Source organism: Strix aluco, chromosome 2, assembly GCF_031877795.1.
Source record: "Strix aluco isolate bStrAlu1 chromosome 2, bStrAlu1.hap1, whole genome shotgun sequence".
NCBI lineage: Eukaryota > Metazoa > Chordata > Aves > Strigiformes > Strigidae > Strix > Strix aluco.
In genome coordinates, this window is record NC_133932.1 from 44,240,449 (window position 1) to 44,264,253 (window position 23,805).

General features: G+C 35.9%; 1 protein-coding gene across 1 annotated transcript in view; it reads left to right on the top strand.

Moving 5' to 3' along the window:
• Positions 1-23,805, top strand: part of CFAP47 (cilia and flagella associated protein 47) — a 347,392-nt gene that overhangs the window by 273,977 nt on the left and 49,610 nt on the right. The window contains exon 57 of the mRNA XM_074816879.1: positions 4,107-4,202. Within this exon, the coding sequence (XP_074672980.1) occupies positions 4,107-4,202 (96 nt within the window). The remainder of the gene's footprint in view (positions 1-4,106; positions 4,203-23,805) is intronic.

Here is a 23,805-nt window from a genome sequence, read left to right on the forward strand (position 1 = left end):
CGTCTTGAATTTGTTAATCAGCTTAACATGCAATGTTAGTTTTCTAATTCAGTTGCTGCTAGTGACCTGTAAATAATGTTTGTTTGTTTTTAATTCCAATAAGATAGTTGAGTTATGCATTCAAGCTGTCTTTAGACGTGGTTGTGCATGCTATGATTTGCTCTCTGTAGCAATATTTACTGTAATTCCTATTTGCTTCTTTCCAGAGGAAGAGAAATTTAGTCTTATAAGCAAAGTCATAGATGCACAGGTTCAGCTTAGTATTTCTGGCCCTTGCATACCCTGGGAAATAATTTCCATAATGGCTATATATTTCATTGAACTTTCATGTTCTCAAGACATAGTTTACCTGAAAAAGAAGCAAACGGTATTTTAAGATATTAACTTTGATACTGTGTATACCATAGCAATGCAGATATGTTAGCCCAGTGTACAGTAAAAGCTAATTAACTTGTTTTTTCAACATTAAGAATGAATTTGTCATCCCACAAGGCTAATCAGTCCAGTGAGAAAGTTATCCTAGTATGAATACGTTATTTCTAGTACATTTCCTTTCATACCAAGAACTGAGCTTTGGTTGTTCTGAACTTGATCTTACACAAATTTCCTTTTTCTTTTTTTTATTTTTTTTCCCTGTTTATCTTGCTTGTACCAGTTTGTTAATGAAATGTCCAAAACTGAACATTATTTCAAGACCATTTACAGTCCTAAGTTATGGAGAAGATTGGATCTCTTACCCATTTTGTGATGATCTACACTTTATATTAATGTGTTTTGACATAAAGACCATATTTTTGTCCTAGGATTGCTTGTAACAGTGCAAAAATACACTTGTGAAAGTACAAGCTAATTAGGAATGATAGTAATGTTGCTTCAGACATAATAGTAACCTTCCATCTGAATTAGTTAAACACAAACATTTTAGTTTGAAATAGAAAGTAGTCTTAATTTATTCCTTAAAGAATGGCAGCCTAGTCATCTTAAAACCTATTTTTTCCTGAAAAATGTTAATCCAAAGAGTAGAAATGACCCTGTCAGCAGGTAACTCAAATTCACGGAAGTTGAATCCATCTCTGAGAACAGCACTTAAAATTGTAGGCTTAGTAATAAAAAACCCAAACTACTACCATTTTGAAACCTCTTACTGGTATTTTAGCATTAAACCAAGCAAGTTTCTGAATTGCCTTCCTTTATTTAATCTTGCACTGGACTCTACATGTTCATTGGTGGTGTTATTTGAGTCCAGAGAGAGGGCAGAATGGAGAAATCAACAGAAAGTAGTGAAATGTTTGATTGATCTTGATCTTTACAAATTGTGTTTCAGACCATGTGCCACTTCTTAAGAGAGTTAAAAGTGGCAGCAATGAAAATAGGGCATCTCAATTAAAGTGTACAAGCAATAAACATCAACATTTATAGATTTACTTAATGCTTTAAAGAAGATTACAGAAGTTATCTGTATCTTGTTATCAAGTAATATTCCGTAGACAGTTTCTGCCCTAGATAGATGTGAAATTATGTTTAGAATTGCATAGTTCAGGAATTAAAATAGAAATAAATTGGGAATTGTCATATCTGGACCATTTCTGAAGCTGTTATTTGCATTTCTGAAGCTTTGTCAAACCCAAGAGCATTATTCCTCAGAAATTATTCTTTCTGTGAATTTTGACTGATATTGTAGCACAAACAGTCCTTTATTTTGGATAATTATAGAGCGAGTAAAACTACCCAACATACCATAATTTGTGATGAAGGGATGAAATCTTGGGCCTCCTAAAACTTGGTGGTTTTTCACTGAATTTAATAGGAATGAGTTTTCTTCCTGGGATTTAGATACATATCTGTGGCTTAAATCTGCAGCTCTTATAAATGTAAGCATTCGTAGCTACATTAAGAATATTCATGGGAGTAATGTTTATTTGGCAGCAGGTGATTTTCCCCAATATGAACCAATGATCTTAGCTACAGAATATGCAAACTCTTGTTACAGGTGGTTCAGTGACCATTTGTGCTAGTTCAACTGTTTCAAGTTGAGTGTTACTGCTCTTCTGTAAATACCACTATATAATTCTACTAATCTTTTATGGAATCAACTCAACTGATACAAATAATTGATACTACAGAAGTCTCCAGTGTAAACCAGATCCCATAGAGTTCACCTCTATAAGAATTGTCCCTAAGTATTAGTGATTTGTTAATACCTATAATGCTTTATTTTGGTTCACATGGATAATTTAATTTCATGTTTTCAATAGGTCAAATGTATTTTGAAGTTTCAGGAAAAAAGTGCAACTGTTTTTTAGAAAATACTCACTTCAAAGTTTGAAGGGCCATGATTAAATAAAAGATTAAAGCTACAGTGGTAATTAGGAATCGGATAAGGGAAGTAAATTCATTCCTCTCTCAAATCCAGTGTTATCTGCGTTATCAAAACTGATATCTGTGTCAGTGTGTAAGATTGCTTTTGGTAAGGGTGTGTGCACAGTCATATTAAAAGAAATGTCTCATGTTGTTGATTATTAAAATTTACCTTATTTCCAAGGTAAGGCTGCATGTACAGTAGCTTGTCCATGTCTTTTTCCATACAAAGACTTCCAAACTAGGATTGCCACTATTTAAATGTGCATTGCAAAATGTTTTCAAACTGTGTTCTCTGACTTTATTATGTAACTCAACTAAATGCTCAAAGACAAGTCTGCTACTAACAGTTATTTTTCTTTCAGGCAAAATACATTGGACATAAGTATTATTGCATATATTTAAGTCAGTGTTAGAATAAAGTAATTCAAATGTGAAGAAATCTATTATTTTCAAAACAGTTTTGAATGTGGATAATCAGTTTAGAATAAAAGTGCTAACAACACTTTGTGCTGATTTTGGCATAATTCAAACCATGATGTTAGCTACCAATTAAAAAAAGAGTGCAATATATAAATGCACTTCTGAACTGATAAATCCAGTTTTGAAACATCCTAAAGCAAGTCAAGACAGACAGCAATGTAGTTGCTTTACTGATATATTAAAATGGGTGTGTAGGCTTTTCTTATGCACCCATCTTTTAATATTTGGAAAGGGCCCTTCAGTTCTTTAATTCCCTATAGATTGCAAATTTCATTTTGAACCTCCAAGCTGGTTTCCAAAACCTGAACCTTTGTTCTTGAGGTGAAATAATTTTGAGGCTGTTTCTCTTCTCACAAGAAGCAAGAAGTTTGATATTTCCAGGACAGCTTTTCTTTGCCTTCCTAAACATCTTTGCTCATTGTTATGTTCCTTAAAGCTATTTTAATTTTGTTCCATATCCCCAAATGACAGTATTCCCCTGGCTGTTTGATGCATTCCTGTGTATCATATCTTGCTGTCAGCAGTTCATCATTCAGTGCTACTACCCTTTAATATGACACATTATTCAGATATAGCCCATCTATTGGGCTTAGATTCTTGGAGTTAACTGCTAGATATATTTCCTACAAGGCATTTCCTGAAAGTATCAATTCTTTTAACAAGACACCTTTGACTGCTGGAACAGCTCCAAAACCCAAACCAGGTTTTCCTATTTAATTTTTCATTTATCCACAACATTGACAGTAACCAGTGGAAACAATCAAAATAATGTCTAAATCTTCTGTCTCTATGAACTAATCTGTTAGTTGATCTGCTAACTTGTCATACAGAAAGTAATTCTTGTCTGCAACTGTTGCAGTACTGCTAGTCCTGAACCCCTTTCTCTCTCACTTTTCCTTTACAAGTTTTGTATCACCATGGGCTTTCTTGGCCATTTGATTTTTTTATCCAGAAATCAGGTTTTTTTGTAATGTCTATATGTTATTTAACTGAAAACATTTTAAACTTTGGGATTTCTTGATGGTAAGTTATTTTATTTTAATTGTATTTAAGAAGATCTCCATATTATATTTTACGTCATCACAATGAGAAAAATACTGAGAGAACCTTTAAGCAAAGGGGGAAAAAAAGGCCCATGCACTCCCATTTGAGAATGTACTTTTTAAAACCTCTTTCTATGAAGCTGTTCTATTAGGGAAATTGTTCAATCAATTTTGACTTCAAAATGAGTTTCCATGAATGATTTTTTTACATTTTGTTTTTAGATCAGGAGCAGTCCGGTTGTCATCTCAGTGCATCTGTCTTATTCAAGTCCACCAGTAAGGAATCTGTTTTCCATCTTCTGCTTAAACAGTCAGGAAGTATGTAATTTCTTGAGTTCTACTTTGAATTTTTTACAAGCTGTGATCTTTTATGGTTCCTGAAATCTAGAGTGTGTATAAAATTTCGTATTTCGATGAGTGTAACTCATCAGTTGATGTTTTGAATCTGCCTCCTTATGGAAACAAGAATTAGCCCCATGTCAGTGAAGTAAGTTTGTTTTACTCAAACTAAATAAGTAATAATCAGAGGTATATTCAGTAAAGTTCCTCTGAAGTGTGAATTGTTCATTTTTTGGCAATTATTTTTCCTCAACCCTGCAATGATTTTCTTGGACTTTTGAAATCTGATTTCTTTTATAAATAATGTCTTATTATCAGGCACAACTGTCATGTGTGATGTCAAAATGATGATTATGTGTAAAAGAAACAAGAGGAATGCAATCTGACCTCATAATAGGAGCTACGAGTTTGAAATAAAAAGGGTGAATGAACCAATATACTAATGCAGTCTTGACATATTCCTAGGAATGACTTTGAATTAAGAGATTAAATCCAAGTAAATATAGTTGTATTTTAGGACTGTCGAGATTAGCAACACCACTATAAAAATGTTTATGAAATACTAGGTAGAAAAGCATCAATTGTTAAAATTCATAATTAAATTTAAATTGAAAGGCTTCTTAATAGTTTTTAAAATGAGAAATTATGTTTTTGTAATAAATGCAAATGAGTACACTTGAAAAGTAATCTTTTAAATATATTTAAACCATTATCAATACTTATTTTATCAATTTATACTGCAACAAGTCACAGTTTCCTAAAACCTGAAGTACCAGAAAGGAAAAACGTATAATTGCTAATAAATTTCTTTTTAAAACAAAATCTTCTAGTTTAAAGGATCAGTTAAGGAGAAAAGGAGCAGGTAAGAAATTCCTGAAATAAGAGTTAAACATTTATAAGTGCTTTTACTTTTTACTGAATTAACGGAAAACAAAATATGAAATAAACTTCACCATTATTTGGTTCTAGATATGCTTATTTTTCTCTTCAGACTTGCCAGTCCTTTCAACGTTTTTTTCTTCTAAGATAGTTTCTGTTGCAAATTATTATTTTCTGTATTTTCCTATGTTGTTCCTGATCATTTCAAATGTGACAATAAAATCTAGAAACTATAAACCTGAACTATATGGAAAGAATTAAGCTATTTGGTTTTATTTTTATAATTAAGTTTTACATGACATTGCTGGTCACATCTGATCTGAGATAGGATAGGAAAGGAGTGAATTGCCTTTAGTGTTATAATTTTACCAAAATTGATTTATGACTTTTGTATGATAGCAATTGTTTTATTCGATTTATCCAGTGGTATGGTAAAGCTTGCGTTACCACAAAATTAGAGTATTTCAATCATTACAAGTTACTAACCGCTGAAGTATAGGAGATAGGTAGATTTCTGTATTTATACAGAATATTTAAATATTTTTCCTGATAATGATTTCTATAATTACTTCAGATATGCTTTCTCATTTCAAAACACACAGATAAATTATTAAATCATTTACCAAACAAAATAATTTTCCTTGCTGGTATTCCCCACAAATGTATGTGTGAGTGTCCATTTCATGTTACTATAGATACCAGAGTAAGCCATACCATGTTTCTTGAAGAAATAGTATTTATCTCAAAGACCTGAGTTAGAAAAATGAAATGAGGGTGACTTGTTTTCAATTTCATTCAGAAATTTGCCACATACTGTGATTTTCCTGAAGATGTACTTGCCACACCTTTATTTCGTAAAGGATGTTGCAGACCTTGCTGTTTCCAGCAAGGAACTGTTTTTGTTTTATCTCCTTGAAGTTTCCTATGCCTCAACAATATTTCTGGGTGATACAGAAAGAAAGATTTAGAAGAAAAAGAAGATGGAAGAATTGATCTGGAAATCATATGATTTTCTATATGTACATTTTACATGGGCATATATAAAAGTTATAACTGTTGTCATAAGATTACATTTATTTTTTTCACAGAAGCAGTAAGAAACTGTCCAAAACAATCTAATTCATGTACATAGTAAAACTGACAGAGCAATCACTTGACAGAAATATTAGAGCAGGAAAGCAATCTTTATAAATTGTACTTTCCACTACTTTTTCTTTTATTTTTAAAATATTTTCATGATGTAAATCTTTTCCTCTGAGGATTCTGAAGCCTGATCTCCCTTGCTGGGAGGCCATAAAATGGGTGAATGCAGGCTTTTTTTTGCAACTGGTCTCATTCACAAGTCAGGGACGGGAATCATGTTAAGAATAATTTTTATGGAAAGACTCAGTACTTCTTTTCCCCTACACTTAACAGCAGATGAAGTGTGGATTAGATGCAGGTGTTACTGCTTTACCACTGTTCCCGATGAGGAAAGAATACTTTGAAAATGTGCTGGAACCAAATATTAGTAGACTTGCTGGAATATGATTGCTAGATCATTTTATGAGCAACATTTATGCTTGTGGAAAAACTGTGGTTACTGCTAATTAATTACTTGGGTTTTTTTCCTCTCTGACTTTAAAAACTGAAGGGAGAAATTCAGAAATAGTGAGATAGGCTGAGAATCTTGGAATCATTTTTTCATCATACTTTTACAAAAAATCCAAAATACTAGCCATGCTGTGAAATTGTTTCTCATGGTAGAGTATCCTTTTTTCCTGTCTTGGCTTCACAGTAGCAGCATAAGTCTTTTGGACTGCTTAGTACTGTTTCCCAGTAACACAGACTGCATTACTTCACCTGGTCCTAATACTGAAGCTGTGATCTCATTTTGCTTTCAACCTCCAGTCTCATTGCATTTTATGGCTTAGCTGATGTCCAGGTGGTCAATAAGCCTGTCTGTTGTGAACAACGTGGGGTACTATCAAACAAGAACAGTAAATGGGACAGTTAGCTGAACCTGTTTTTTCGGATATCTCTCTCCACATTTCAGCACAAGTTTTATATTTAGAAACTTCTATATTTTAAAACTGTCATGTCAACTCTTCCATGTTCATCTCTTTTCCCTTTTTACTGAGATGTCTGTGATTTGCTATTTAATTTTGCCGTCTGACTTTGCTTTAGTGTAAAATACATGTATTTATTAACTCTCCCAAGCACTTAAGAAGGAAAGATTAAAATATATTCAATAAATATATACACTGTTAGGGAGACATTTTTCAAAAAGCTGCCTGCAGTGTTAAACCACTTTGATGGCCATCAGATTTGAGATATTAAAATTCTGTGTATGTACTTTGGAAGCATGTTACTATTATAGTTTCATACTTTATTCAACAATATTTGAGAAAGCATTTTAATGCACTTTTTATGTCATGTACAGTCCACTATGATTGTGGATAATATGGCTTTTAAACAAATTTCACCTAAGAAATGGCATAAATTTTGTTCAGGTCCTCAGGCCATTTCCCCAAACTGTTAGATTTCAAGACTTCAGCCTTTAATTCTATACTTATTTGCGTCTTCTTTTTTCTTTCAGTAATTCTGCATGTAGAAACTGTTTTGTTTTGGTTTTTTTTTTTTTGTGATTGCTTTCAAAGACTGAAAAACAATGAAACTAACATACTTGATTTTCCTGGTTGTCTTAGCTCCTAGGAAGACTCGGTCTCTTTTATAATGCTTTCATTATCACCAGATGACTTGAAGAGCTTAAAAAAAAAAAAAAAAAAAAAAAAAAGAGCTGTGAGAAATACTTCTCCATTCTAGCAGACTATTTTGAAAAGGTGTTGGAAAATGTTAAGCCCTCTTTCTTCTTCCATGTTTTAACTGCATTCTGTGATCATGGTTTGGTCACTCACAAGAAGCAGAAATAATTTTACACTTTATAACTTACATCAGAGGTTGCGTCAGGAACTAGTCAATATTCATATAATGGATCCTGTAGGAAAGGGACATTCAAGCAATAAAAAGACTGAATGACCAGGTACATATGCAATACCATCCTATTTTTATCTTTATATACAGTTAATAATGAAATTAACTGGAGAAGGTGGTGACACGCACACACTGAGACCTCACTGCAAGGAAAAATGAAATGTTAGGATAATTAGGAGATTCACTTGAAAAAAGGTGGTTTCCTCCTTTTCAGGGTTTTAGATTCAACATTTCCTTTTTATTTGGCATGCATTTTCACAGGGAAACTGAAGGAATTAGAGTTCCATTGAAATGCTGGAAGATTAAGGTGCAGATTTCCTTTGAGCTTCCTTAGTCTACATATTTTTCTGTTTTATCTATTTGAGTCTTCCTTCCTTGTGATGAACTTTTGCTACTTTCCTTTGGTTTTGTTTTTCTTTCATTAGTGTTATTGCCTCCCTGATTTTTCCTCTTTTGAAACTATCAAGTTTCACTTTTCTGAGCAAAACTGTTCAAAATGTGAGTAGTTCATAAGCTGTGGTACACAATTACTTGTGCTACACAAGATTCTTTCAGGAAGTGTACAGCCTAGGATCAAGTCAAAAGCTGCCTCTGTCAGTGAGAGTGGCCTTTAAAGCCCATGGTGCAGATGCTGGCATATGGAAAAACAAAGTTCATGATTCCTGATTTAGATTTTCTTGAACATCTTCTAGATAGTGTAAATAACTCCTGGTCTGGATTTATTTGTGAGGAAGATTTTAAACTTGAATGTAGAGAGATGACTTTTTTATTATGTAGTGGCCACAATAAATAATAATGAATTTGAGCACCTAATTTAGGAAAACAAATTGAAAATTGTGTAAAACTAGGTAGAGCAATTTGAATTGAACGTGGGCTGCTCTGAAACTTACAGTTGAGGTTGTTGGTTTGAGCTTTCTCTTCCCCTGCTTTCCAAATAGCTCTACAGTATGCTGTGTCATGGGTATGTTAACTGTTTCGAGACTGAGTACCATTTATGCAGAAGACTTTGCAGGTAGGTGTCAGACATCTGTCTGACTCTTCATGTCTAGGAGCATGGGACTGTGTGGTGGTTTAGCCCCTGCCGGGGTCTGAGACCACGCGGCCGTTGCCCCTCCCCCACAAAGGGAGTGAAATACAAAGCCCCAAGACTGAAATAAGGAAAGGTTTAATACAACAGTGCAATAGCAACACAACCAACAACAACAATAACAATAACAGTAATAGTGATAGCAATGTACAGAGCAAAATAGCTACCAAATACAGCAGTGGGAAGCACGATGTACAAAACCACGAGTGCACCGCGCTCCCGCGCCAGGAAAATGTGACCTGCCAGGATGTGACATCTGCATGGTATCTGAATAACCCGGCTAGAGCTCCCCCCCACTGCTGGGGAAACTTAACCCTATCCTGGTTAAACCAGGACAAACTGGTAGGTAGGTTTCCTCATAGATGGAGAAGGAATGACGTCAGAAAGTAATGAAGGCGAGGAGGAGGCAGGCAGTCTTCTGAAGACAACCATCAGTGGCTCCTACTGATACTGTTCCTCAAGTGCCGTTACACTCAGCTCACAAGGCTGCAACTCATCTTTTCCTTCTACTCTTTTGTTTCTCTTTTTTGGGAAGGGGCCCAATTTAGTAGACCAGGTTTTGCCTTTTAGTGTTCCCATTTTTTACCTTGCTGCTTCTTCTGTTCCTGCTCCTGAGATGCTGTTAGGGCTGGCTTCCTGGAAGGGTCCAGGGTTAACTCCTGGATCAATTCAGTGCACAAAGGCAGATTTAGCTCCAGTTCTGCTACGTTACTATGAATATAGGACTTTAAATATTGCAGACTGTATCTAGATGGAAAGTTAATGGTTGTTGGATACCCAGTAGAAAAATTTATGGTCCACATGTCCTTATCACCAGTCTGTCAGAGAAAGGTTTACTGACAGGATGTATCCCACTGTAGATTGGTGGATTGTCCGTGACTGATGGAGGTCCCATAGAGCTTGTGGTCTATCAACCAGGAGCTTCACAAGAATATTGTGATATCATCTTCACTGGAATTGTCATTTGAGTGAGACCTACCTGTCCTCCACCTTGGGGTTATGATATTCCTTCCTCACTGGATCACTTTTGGGGTGTGCATCTTTTACTGTACACAAAGAGACTTTGCAAGCAGGATTTATGCAGTTTTAGAATACACAGCTTTGTTTTATTGGCTAATACATGCAGTAGATAGATAACTGGGACTAACACGCTGCTAGGCTAGGTATTAATGTGGTTAGTATTCCCAGTGGGACATGGGATGTATCTTTGCTGCCCACATTGTCATCAGGCATCTGGGGACAGGTCAGCCTTCACTGCTTCTTGGAATAGGTTGATCCATGATGTTGCTGAGTTGCCACCTTCTGATTCTTTGCTTTCTTTTCATAGAGTTTTTATATCTTTTCATTTCAGTAGTTTCTTACTGAGTCCTTGAGCTGCTACTACCATTCTATTTATGTTTTTACCTTTCTTATCTTGCAAGGCTTAGGTATATTCTCAAATCCTACTAATTTTCTCAGTAAAAATTCAAAGTTGTGGTGCTGTGCTGTACCTAATTAGGCTTTGCATCATAGGCAGGTGAACTGCTACTCTGAAGATTACATATGCATTTGAAGAACTTATTGTTTGTGCCCACCAGAAAATAGCAGCCTTCTTGAACACAGTGTATGCAAGACAAAATGACTTTTCTTCTTGGTCATCTTTGGCCTATCTGTATGACTTTTGCCTTGTTTAAACCTTCAGCTAACATTTTTGCTTATTCTGTTATCTCTGAAGTGCCATCATGGCACTCAGAAGCTTCTACAGATGCAGATTTTCGTAGTGAAATTTCCAGCAGAAGGGAAGGCATGGGACCCCTTCCTACCTCATGTACATGGTAGTTTCCTGATTGCTGAATCACCCTGGCTTACCTCTCTCAACCAGGTGAAACCATTATAAAAGGGTGGTGTTCTCATGTTATAGCTGACTGAGAAATATGCTTTTTTAAAGAGGGTGTCAGTACTGGGACATGACATGGCAACATGAGTGATGCAGTCTAAGGCATATTTATCTCCAGAGAGATATGCTGACAAAGTCAATGCATTCCAGCTCATGGCATTCTGGAGTGCAGGTTGTCTCTACTGTCAGCATGGGAAGCCTTGGAGAGCTTTCTAAAGCCACAGCACAACTAAGACTCCTCACGTGGAGAAAATCAGTAATCAGCATGGACATTTTTGTGTCACGTTTTAAGCCACTCCTGCAAACTGACCATGTGAATGAATAGTTGGGGAAATTGTGCTCAAAAGTATTCTTACAGGAAAGTCTAGTTACAGGCAGTGGGAATTATAGTGTTAATGAGTGTTGTGCTTTTCAGCACTGAAACAGGTGTGCTTGTTATATTGGTACATCAAAACATGACATATTCTAATACAATGAACAATAAACCTTAAAGATTTTTCTTTGTACTTTTCTGAAATGTCTTCAGGCCATATTTTACATATATTTATGGGGCCTGTTATATGTACTCTTTTTGCCTTTGAGTTTTACTTTCTTTACAAATTATATGGTGTGGACATATCTTTATGTGTTTCTGGAAACCCAAGCAACTGTTTTAGTGAAATAACTTAAAGTTAATGAAGTGAAAGGCAGCACTGTAAGAAAAAGCAGAAAGTCTCTCTTACTGTTCTTTTATAAACAATCCCTTGAGTTGAAGGAGAACAGTACATTCCCTTGACTATATACAGAAGTTATTTATCTACTTCAGCATGCTTTCCTGATGTGAAAGGAGAGAGAGGAAAAAAAGATATTCAGGATGCAAATAAAAGAACGGAAGACATCAGAAACCCATCTTTTGCATAGCCTCATGCAAATCCACGTAAGACTTCCCATGCAGATTTATCATGGAAAACAGATTTTCAAGCTATAATTGCCTCACAGATTTAAGCTAGACCATGCAGTAGGTTTCATCAGAATCTCGTGATTTGTTACTGAACATCCAGAGTATAGCACTTCAGAGCATTTAAACTATGCAAATTAGCCTCAGGGGAGGCTGTTATTTCACATTATCTTAGCCTATTTCTCTATTTAAAAATATCTGCTGTGTTTTAGAACTTGATAAGAAATTATCTCCTTCAATTTCAATAGAGCTAAAAAATGAAAAGATAATTAATTCAGTCTTAGAATAGCATATTGCTGCTAATCTATTTGATAACAGCTGTGGATGGACAAGAAGGAGCCAGAATGTGTCCTTGAATAAGACAGAACTCCTTACTTTCTCCCCTCTCCTTTTCCTGTTTCTTGCTTCTAGTCTTTATCTGTTTACATAATAAACCCAGTGAAAACTCCAAAGACACAGATTTGTTTCATCCTATAAATTAATCAGTAAATCTATGTCTAGCTCTAAATTGGCTATAAAAAGTAATCTTTTGTTTCCAGCCACACATGCAGGGTGGGGAAATTACCAGCAGTATCAAACAGTTGTTTCTTGAGCAGCCAAACTAAAGAAGCTTGATATTCTAGACTTCTGTCTTATATCCGTTTTTCCTATTCTCCTCTGCTCCTGGAGTAATCACAGCATGTCTCTGTCTCCCATTAATTCATCTGTGAAAGACCCTTCCACGTCCGTGCTCCACCCCAAATATACACTGAAGACTAAGTTTCCCCCCTTCCCTAAACCAGCTAGTGATTTTCTGACTGAGAACGACTGTTGAGGCTGCTGTAATTTTTCTTCATTTGTGTTGACTTTGTCTGTCCAGCTATTGAGTTCCACAAAGCATTGGAGTGTTGGAGATCCTTGTCTAACTTTGCTGAAAGTGGACAGAAGACCGAAAAATAAATGCTCCCTGCCCCCCCCGCCCCCCCCCCCCCCAAAAAAAAACCCCAACCCAAAAACCCCCAAATCAACCCACCCTACTAGTATTTATATTAATAGCAAAATGTATGGAAAGATGGAACAATTACACAGATCTTTTTTTCCTAAAGAGGCTGAAAACAATTATAGAGTTCTTGAAAACATTACATTAATATATTGTGTTTTTAAATGAGGAGGTATCTGTAGGAAAGAAATTGAACCTTATGGGCAAGAACTTTTGGAGTCGGCAGATCATGATAAAATCTGATGTTTTTCACAAGATGGTCTGAGGAGCTGAGGGAAAGAAGAGCTAGTTGGTTTGAACTTTAATGTCTTTTTGTTTGTTTGTTTTAATTACTATATTTTATCCAGGAGAGAAAAGACAATTTAAACTAATTAAGTAACTGTCTGGGGCACAGATTTTATTTTAAGGCATGAATGCTAGCAGGCAATATTGAAACTGAGCTTTCAAGCTTGAAGTGTTATGCCTTAAGAGTGCTTGATAATTACACTGTTGAATTAATATTCATTTTTTCCTACATTGAGTTTTTCTAGAACTTTTTTGAAAAATGTTTTCTTTTTTTTTTTTTTCTTTTGGTCAATGAAGAATGTGTCTCATATAAGACAAAAGCCAAGGAAAAGTAAAATTCTATATATACTAGGCATTCAGTAGCTAAACAACAATTTTCAAACACAGTGGTAACAGAATTCTCAATATAGTGGCTCACGCTTTAAAGCCAGTGAACCCTTAAGGTTTTTCTTAATCAGAATTTGATTTAACTAGCCTGCAGGAACATTGTGTACTTCAGCTTCATTTAAAAAGTTTTATTTCCCAAGCGTTAAGCTTTTCATATATCTATTTCAGTATGATGATCCCTGCTCTGACCCTTTTTTCTCATCTGCAGTAGCAGCAGGTGTTCTTAGAAGTCCAGGCTCCAGTGCCAGTGTGAGGAGTCACTGGGCACAGGTATTTAGAAGACAACTGTAAGACTTTATTGCAAACCCTTGGTACTCAGTGTAAGTGCTATATTGAGGGACTGTGAATAGCAGGAATGTGTCTGGAGTCTCTTTCAGAATTTAGTGTAGTTTAGCACAGAGCCTGGTATGTTAGGAGTTAGGAGTGTCTCTTTATTTTGTATTTGTGTAAAACCCAATCACACAAATCAAATTTATACAATCAGATCATTCCATAATTAGCTTGTCAAACAATGAACCTTGCTTCTACACACTTTACAGAGCTCTGTGAATTCTTTTGTCTAAGTTCTCCACTCGTAGTTCTACAACCATCTGATAAATACATATTTCTGTTGCTTTCCAACAACGTATCTTACAACCTCAGTTGGAATTACATGAAATCTCAATCTGAATTGCAGTCAGCAAGGGATAGAGAGGAAACCTGGTTATCTTTTTTAGTTTAGCCACTAAGTCCTCAGGACTAGTTGTTTGAATTGGTTAAGAAAGCTGTCAGAGTGTGCTGGGCATGAAGATACGTATTTTCTATTTCTTGATGACGTCAGTGTTGGCTGGGCTTTAGTTTAACGGTGTACATGGTATCTAGATCCAGAATTGTTGCCAATAGCAAAAAAAATCTTGCTGAACAAGGAAGGAGGTTTAACATTTAAGAGGGTCTATGATGTAGTGAAAGTCTTAGTGTGCTTAAAACCAACATGAACCTCAGACTGTGACTTTGGGACCACAAAGGGTTCTCTTTCTCCTTCTGCTTGAGCCAAATTCGAGCCAGGGGCTTCTCTTGTCCATCCAGCAGCCAGGCTGAGCAGCTATTCCTGCAGACAGACCAGCAGATGCACACACACACAGAGTACAAACACTGACAACCACACAGATCAACACAGAGATCAGTGCCTTTACCAGCACACCCATAAAAACAACCAGCACTCACATAAGTATAACAGCACAGGCAGCCTGCTGCAGTTGCTGGTGGCTGACTGATTAGGATTTAACTGTGCTGTAGGTACATGCACACACCTTCAACCTATTGATGCGCTAACACCCCCCCCCCCAGATCTTTTAAATATTAGCATAGACTTTCAAGTTTCTCCAATACTTGTACCTGACTCCCAGGCTCCTCATCTGGTCACTGGCTCAGACCTTGGGTCTTTCTGGATGCTGGTCTGCTCCTACTTTCTGGCTAGTCCAGCTCAAAGGTCACTCGCAGAACATACACATGTGCTCACTCACTCAGCTCACAAATACGTGCATGTCTGGTGGTCTCTTGAATACTAACACAGATTTAAGTCTGTGTCCTCTATGCATTCTCAGTCTGTAGGCCCTTAACCTGGTCACTAGTCCTGACCATGGGTCTTTCCAGATGCTGGGCTCTTGCTACTTGCTGGCTAGTCTGACTTGATATGAGGTAGCAGCTGACACCCAACCACCCACAGAAAACACTGTTCTCTCCAATGACTGGTCTTAGACTTCATCTCTCCAGTAGCTGGCACTCAGGCCTCATCCTATTTGCTGTCTAGTCCAGTTCGAACTTTGCTAGTGGCCAACTCACACAGAGGCTCAGAATAAGGAGTGTACTTACACAGAAGGTAGATAGACATAGGATTTAATAAGAGTATACAATAGTGGTCAAGCCTGAGGTGTTGTCAGACAGCTTTACTGGCCAGCACCTTTTTACATGACTGGCATCTTTTATTCTCTTTTACCTTTATTCTCCTGTGCTTCTTCCTCCCTCATCCACTTTGGTCTTTCTCTTTTCCCTTCTGTGTTCTCTCCCCTAAACATCCCATAGTAAGTTTTATACACACTTAAATAATATGTTTGGCTCTGTGGTAGGGTATGTAATGAATTGAAATAATAGCTTCTAACAATTGCATTCAGAAGTCAGGCAAATTATCCATGATAGGGAAAAATGCATTTGGTTTGTTCAGTTCTGACTGATGGATGATGTTCTTGATTCAGTAGCATATCTGAGTATGTTTAATTTCAGGTGTGTAAGACAATCCATAAATAGCAAAGAATTTAAATTTAAGCATCTGCTTCAGTTGCACTGAAATTACAGGAAATGTAAATGTGTATGTTAGGCATACTGTGGTGTGAATTGAGGTGGGATTATGTCGCGGATGAAAGTATTGACACGGCAATATTTAGTAAGAAATCTAGGTTTATTAATAACTAACAGCAATTTGTTATTATAAAATAATTCAGAAATACTAAAAGAAAGAAAAGCGACTTATTCAGATTCTAAAATGACAAGATTCACACTAACTTACTTAACGGTACCTATATATACATATATACATGCATGCACATAACAAAATGGACAAACATACAGAAACAAAGGTGTTTGGATTCAGTGGAATGAACACAGAACAGACATACACACACAGAAACAAGGGTACGTACCCACACACACACACACACACACACACACACACACAGAGTAAAGAGAAGCTAGCTCAAAGAAAATTTCCCTCTTGAGTTTAGAGCAAATACTCACAATGCCTTGGCATTCCTCAACGGGCGATAATTGAGACTCAAGCAGGGGACTTCGCCCTGGCCTTCCGTCTGGAGCAGACGACACCTTAAGGGTTTGGTACCTGAGAGGCGTCCCAGCTCAGGGGAGATGCTGGTCACAGGCCCGCTGCGATCCAGGAGAGCTCAAAGGGTCTCCCTGGTGGTCGCCATTTATAGGGTCCAAGATAATTGACTTTTGTCAAATGCCTTCTGGTGCCTTCCAGCAGTTACACAAGAATTTGATTAATGTGCGACTCTGTTATTGTTCCCATTTGACCACATCCCAGGCACAGGTGTGCCAGGCCCTTAGGAGTTGATGGGCCATTTTAACCATTTCCGAGCAATCGGGAGGGGCAGGAGCCAGGCTCGTTAACATTGTCAGTCCTTATCTCCACAGACTGGTGTATAGCTCGGGGGATGTGGGTGGAATCGCACCTAGCACCAAGCAGCCCAACAAAGAGGGGCGGGGGGGGTAAGGATTGCACCACCACAGATTATTTGTGTGTTTAATTATTTTGATAAATACTTTAGTATGCTGATATCTATATGTTCACCTCAAAATTATATATTTTTCCTTGTTCACAAGATATAACCTGGATCAATAATACTGTAACTGCAGTTCTTGACAAATGGGGTCTTTAAAATTGTTCTCTGTAGGAGAGGAATAATTTAATTAAAATGAACATCATATCCTTAGTACTCCGCTGCTTTAATTCTCTTCCCTAGATATTTTGTCATACTATTACTAAGATTAACAAATTATTCAAAATATTTTTTTATGGGGGAGATAATAAATTATTCACATTCTTATTAAAAATGTATACCTTTCAGTAACCAGGGAGAATTTTGTTCCCTGATTTACTTTTCTGTCACAAAACCTGAATGATTAGGCAGGGCCTATTTTGGTTTGATAAAGCCACTGGGATTGTACCTGCCTGAGTATATTTGCAAAAAGAATGCGTATCACTAGTACCTCTTTCCTCTTCATATAAGTCTCAGTAAAAACTGATTTATCTTTCTCTTCTACCTTTTATGAATCATACAGAACCTTATTTTCAGCTTTCACAATATTTATGTGGAAACCCTTCCTGTTTACATGAAGATCAGGTTGATACCTTCAATAATCAACATTAGTAATGATCTTGAATCTTATAATAATATTTAGGTTTAAGCAATATTTATTTCTTTAAATGCATCACCGATACCAAGCTAAAAAAACCCACCCAAAAACCAAACCAACCCAGGAAAAAAAGAGTCTGGGCACTACTACTGTGTTTGCTGTGTGTGAAAGAGAAGGATGTGCTTTAACTGTAACTCAGTCTTTGCCTCTATTTTAATGTGATGCTTATCCTGCCCATAAATCATAGTGTATAAGCCAACAGAGTGGATTTTGATATTAAGTATAAGACATAATTTGGGTATTCTTAGGGAAATACAGAATGAAGATTTATGTTACAAATAGGTGAAAAGTGTTTGAATCATGACCTTTATATTCCGAGGAGTAATATCTCACAGCCATTGAAGCATGCAACACAAAATTCTTCATTGGACATTAGAGTTTATGTTAACAACATACATAAGATGCTTTATTACATTCATAGTCACTTGGTCTAGTATCATCTTCTGCTGAGTAGAGGGAAATTTCTTGCTTTGCACGGTAATATCTTTTGAGATGACAACACTTTTAAAGGCTTATGAGAGCAAAGCTGGAATAGTGTTTGACTTTCTGCGACTCTTCTTGCTAGGACATTAATTTTACCATGCAGTGGTTTATGCCCAAGGATTTGACACTTCTGATATTACTGTTAATATGTTAATTTTAGGTGAAAACTGTATTTGCAAAAATAGTTATAGCCTTTAAAATTTGAGTAGGTAATGAAAGTGCACTGATACTTAAGTATTTCCTGCCCTCGCATGTTGTTAAGGTACTTGATAATTTTATTTTCACAAATCTTCACTTACCTGAGGGAAGGTATTTAACATTGTTTTCATTTTAACCCAGAGAAACAGAGGCATATGTGCACTAAAGTTTTCCCATACTAAGCCATGACTGTTTCAAGATAAAACCTAGAGGCTTGAAAGGCAAGCAGATCCTCTTTTCTCATAATTGTTTGGTGAAACTTTTGGAAAACAATTTTCATACAAAGTCTAAAAGGAGACTTAGAATGCAAATTATTCCATTCAACTGTCAAGAAGTCCATGAAACTTCCTGATGTGACTCAGTTTCTTTTATCTATAAATTAGAACTATTAACGTCCTCTTTAAGGTGTGAAATTCAGTCTAGTTAACATATGAGAGTTTTTTGTAATAGATGAATTTATTAAATGCAAACCATGTTTTGTGATTGCCTTGTTTGCCTGCTTGTGTTATGTTAACATTAAATGTCCTTGTTTTGTACATTGATGTGAAAACTATAGTATTACAACTTTTGATGTTGAATTGTCTTTTATCCGATTGCTTCACAAGCACTGAAAATCTCTTATAAATTATATCTTTTTCTTCTTCATACAGATATTAAGATAAAACAAAAGTTAGTAGCCCATAAGAATTTGTATCTATTAATTACGGTCTCTCACAATGAAAACCAATAATGTAAACTAATCCCTGAGGTTTGCTACCATTTTTATTACCTCTGCTACGTACAACCAGCAGAAACCACAAGCTGAATTGTATGAGTCCTTAGAGGCAGTTACAGTTCCATTTTTCTAGCCATCTGCACAATTTTCTCTTTTCTATTAAATAAGAAAATAAGAAGTTGATTGTTGAAAAGAACTGTTATTCAGACCTGTATGAATAACACATTAAGTTTTCTACATGCACAAACAAGCAATTCAGTTTTATCACACACAATAGTGCAAGACCACAATACACAATATAATAGCATGTTAGTAGCTGTTGAGGAAATGTTGGCTGATCTTTACCTTTCCAGCTTGCTTTACATCTCTTCAAGTGTAAAATCACCAATAGTATCCTATTAGTCTTTTCTTCTTAGTGATTTGTCTCTTTTCCAAATCAAGAATGAATTTCTATGTTCTTTTTGTTTCTTGGATCCACAGATTTACCTAATTCTCCCATCTCTGAATTAAGTGGAAATTCTTTTTTCCCTGCTTTTTGGTACCTCTGCCTGTTATTGATTAGAGAAATGCAGGTTTTTTTGAAACTTCTTGAAGCCTAGTTACTTAAGAGTCCCTCCATCTGGTATATAATGTTAGTTAGGCTGTGTTGCCTTCTACAGATGTTGTTCATCTTTGCAATACAAGCATGTTTAAATGATTCTAGATGAGAGCGAGAGATTCAGTGATCCCAAATTATTTACGTGACCAAAGAGAATTTTGGTGGTGATTCATTTGTTCTATCTCACTAAAAACCAGAATGTTGGTAATGAAGAGTGTTGACTCTCACAAGAAAAAGCAGGAACTGAAAACAGATCAATGTTATTCAGTAGCCAAATATAAAATGAGACCTGTTTTTATCAATGAGCTTAATCAACTCTCAGAACAATTCTTAAGGAAATGTGGAGGATTCACCATCACTGGCAAATTTTAAATCAAGCAGATGAGGTTTTTCTAATTAAATTCTCTTGTTCCAGAAGAGTTATTGAGACTGAACCTTGATTTTTCAAATGAGTTCTGAGAAATCCTGTGTATTTAGGTCAAGTTAGATGATGACAATGACTGAAATGTTTAGCAGTGAAGAAATTTAAAAAGTCTCTGCAGAGTTCTGGGTAAGTAAACATTCTTTAAAAATGCTTGTATTGGTTCAATCAAAAATAGCAAATAATACTTTGAAATTTCTGAATTAACACTTTCAAAATTTCCATTGTATTATTTTGCTTATCCTTTTACTACTTCAGGATGAACAAGGGCAAGAAATCAAGTACTGTCAATAGATATGGATTGTACAAGCTTTCTTTACTTTGTACATAAATGTTGCAGTCTGTTGTCTCTAAAGAATCATAATTTTCTTTTAAGTTTTGTGATCATTAGTCTTTTTACAAAAGGAATATTTCTAATAATGAAATTAAATTTGGAGATCCAGTATATTCCCTCAGAAAAAGTTATAGACTGTAGGAAAAATGAACTAATTTTTTGGAACTCTTTTCTAAACTTTTCTCCAACTTCTTGCTGCCATATATCACAAAATAAACCTTTTCTTTTTTTTTTCCTTTAAGTTGATACCAAGTGACAGTTTGTGAAGATCTGTTCACTGTCATCTTTATACACAAGGATTTTTTCCTCCACGTTTTCTTCAGTTGATGCCTATGACAAACAGCTATTGGGATAAGCTTTGTCCCTACATTTGTTCAACTTTTGACTGCAAATCACTTATGCATGGAGCTGCTTTAGAGACTGTTCTCAACCATATGGAAAAGCAAAATGCCTTAGATTTGAAGGCTGCTGCTTCTCATTTTGACAGATTTAAAATGGATAATCCTAATTGATTAAGTCACTTCCATGAAAATTTCCATTCCCGATTATCTCACCACAAGTTATTGTCAGTGGAAGTTACAGTTACTGACCTAAAATGTCTCCTTCCTATTCCTGAAAGGTATTGTTTTCATGTAGCTTTATTCACTACTGTATTTTAGCTAAGTTTTTAAAAAGAATCAGCAATGATGATCTTTTTTTTTTTTCCTTCCTGAATCAAAAGAAAAATAACTTGTCTCTCACTAAGAACTAAAAATGAGCAGTTTGTACAAAAATAAGTAAAAGATAAATTGTGGATATTTGTTTTGTATTTCATATGAAAATGTTGATGTTGGTAGTCATCTTGCCTTGTGGATTCATATGATTTTCATTTCTGGATTCACACAGATGTGCAGGGTCAGCACCTCTGTTCAGAAACACTGCAGCTCCCGTATACCATTTAGTCATCCAAAGCCTGTCTTCTGTGTCAGTATGATTCAGAATCATTCTGACACTGTCAAGTAATTTGGGTCCTTGATCCCTTCCAGAATAGCTTATTCCCACTTCTAATGATATCTTCCCTCTCTCTACTGGGGGACATTACTTGATTTTTTTAATCTTCTACCATAGCAAGTCTTTCCAGTTCAGTTGATTTCTGACATGTCTGTTCTAAGCATTTTGTCCTTTTCTTCTTTTTCTGGAGGTCTCCAAGCATATCACTCTATAATCCTCTCTGAATTTAAGAGGCCACCAACTCATATATTTATTGGATTTTTGGAATACTAACTACAGTTTTCTCTAAATTAGGACTACAAAGTTAATTTTAACCTTGTTCACACAACAGGAAGCGATGCACAATCCCCAACCAAGAGCTGCTAATTGTCTTTATGTCTGGAAGCTCATGCCACATTTCAGCTACCCCTCAGGAAACCAGGAGAATTGTAATAAATATCTTATTAAGCACAGGAATTCAGGGGATAAAATATTATTGAGACTTTAATGAAGTCTTATTAAAATTTAAATATGATTTCTATCTGTACCTGAGTCTGACAGGTGAGTAGCTATGTGCCACATTAACTGATCCAACATGTGCCAGATCTTTGCAGTAGGGTTAAAATATTTCTGAAGATGTATCTAAACTGATGTGTCCTTATGTGCTATGACTGAGTAGCAGAGATGTACATAAATAGCATGTGAGACCACACTGACAGTAAAACATGATATTGTATAGACATGAGAATTTTCAGAGTTTGAAAAATAAATTATTTTGTAGTTTGAGACTTATGGACCTAAGACATGTACAGTATGTATGGCTTCTGTCAGAAAGCATTGTTAACAAAAGACAAGTCAGTGTGAATTACCAGTTTCCCCATAAAAATCCAAAATGTCTCTGAAGTAGAAAGGCACTTGACAGCTCAACATAGTTTCTTGCTAGAGGATATTGCTGATGTTTTTCCCTTTACTTGCTCAAGGAACAAATTACTGTTCTGTGATCGTCTTGATAAACTCTGAAGCAGGTTTTGCATGACCGTGATAACAGTCAGAACATAAGATGTATTCTTTAAATTGTCATGCTGGACATATTATTTCTGGCCTCTGTATAAAGCCACTGCAGTTAAATCAGTGCTCACTCCTAGAACTAATAAATCTGACAGCGATGACATTCAGGCCATTATTTGACTTCATTTTCTCCTGGACCAAGGAAGTAATAAAAATGACTTGCTAAATGTAAAAGAAATGAAGGTTCTTTGTCTTCTCTGAGGAATTTTCTTTTCCTACATGTAGTTTTATAAATTGAGTCCTGAAACCTTGTTTTCAGGGTGCGTGGTTTTTGTTTTGTGTTTTTTTCACTTGCATTATGCCACAAGAAACATATTAAACTCATGGCTAGCATTACGAAGAGAAGACTGCTTGGTTTAAGTACCAAGTTATCTATTGTTGTTAGTGCATCATATGCTATTTCCGTGGAAAGTCCACAATACATCTAAAACCAAATAAGCAAATAGAACTGTTCTGGAGCTGATATTACTTTATATATGTAACATAGGAAACACGGTAGAACAAAGGTTTTGAAATGTTTATTTTGCTGTCAGAGAGAAAGAAACTACTCAAAATTGTGAAACAAAGCTTCTATAGAGAGAAGTAACTTGAGGGTGATAGAGGTCTCAAGCCTTGAGGATATTCTCTGAAGGTATCAGCTCTTAGCCAAAACCCAAATATTTCAGTTACATTGCAGCAATATTCTAACCTTTGAATATTTTACCTGTAAGGACAAGGACAAAGAAATTCAATCTGCAAAGCTGTGAGTAGGAGAAATGTTTTGGTGAAGGGGACACCTTTTAGAATAGTTCATGTAAAGACTGAACCCCCAGCTCTAAAAACCTTTGTTCTACCTAAGGATTTTGAGCGTAATCTAGAATTGTCTTTTGTATTTTATTTGCTCTTCTGCTTTTTAGGTAGGAGCTTAACCATATATAAGCCTGATTTCTTTTGTTTTCAGGTTGAATAATAGGTGTAAGTAATTTCTTTTGAATGTTTGAATCTAGAGATTATCCGCTGACAGGTTTCAGGGGTTAACATTGAGGCTGGCATTGCCACATATTGGGTTTTAGGATGTTGCACACAGAACACGGTGGGCAAGAGGGTACATAAGTGGAGAAAAAAACCTCTTGTCTAATTTGACAGGCTAATAAAAGTTATTGTTAGCCCAGTTACTACCATTCATGGTCAACAATAACACAGAAGAACCTCTGTTAACATAGTTAAAAGTGTTACACAGAAAGCCTTTACTATTATCTACCCTTTTTTTCTGGTGTCCCTCTGGGTAATAAACTTAACAGCATCAGTCCTTCCCAGGGGCAGAGGTTGGATGGTGATGTCAGAGGGCTGTCAATGCCACAACTTCTTTGCTTGGAGGGCTAATAAGTGTTCATTCCTCAACAGTTTTGGAATCTGGCTGGATTTATTTTTATGCATTATCTTAATAC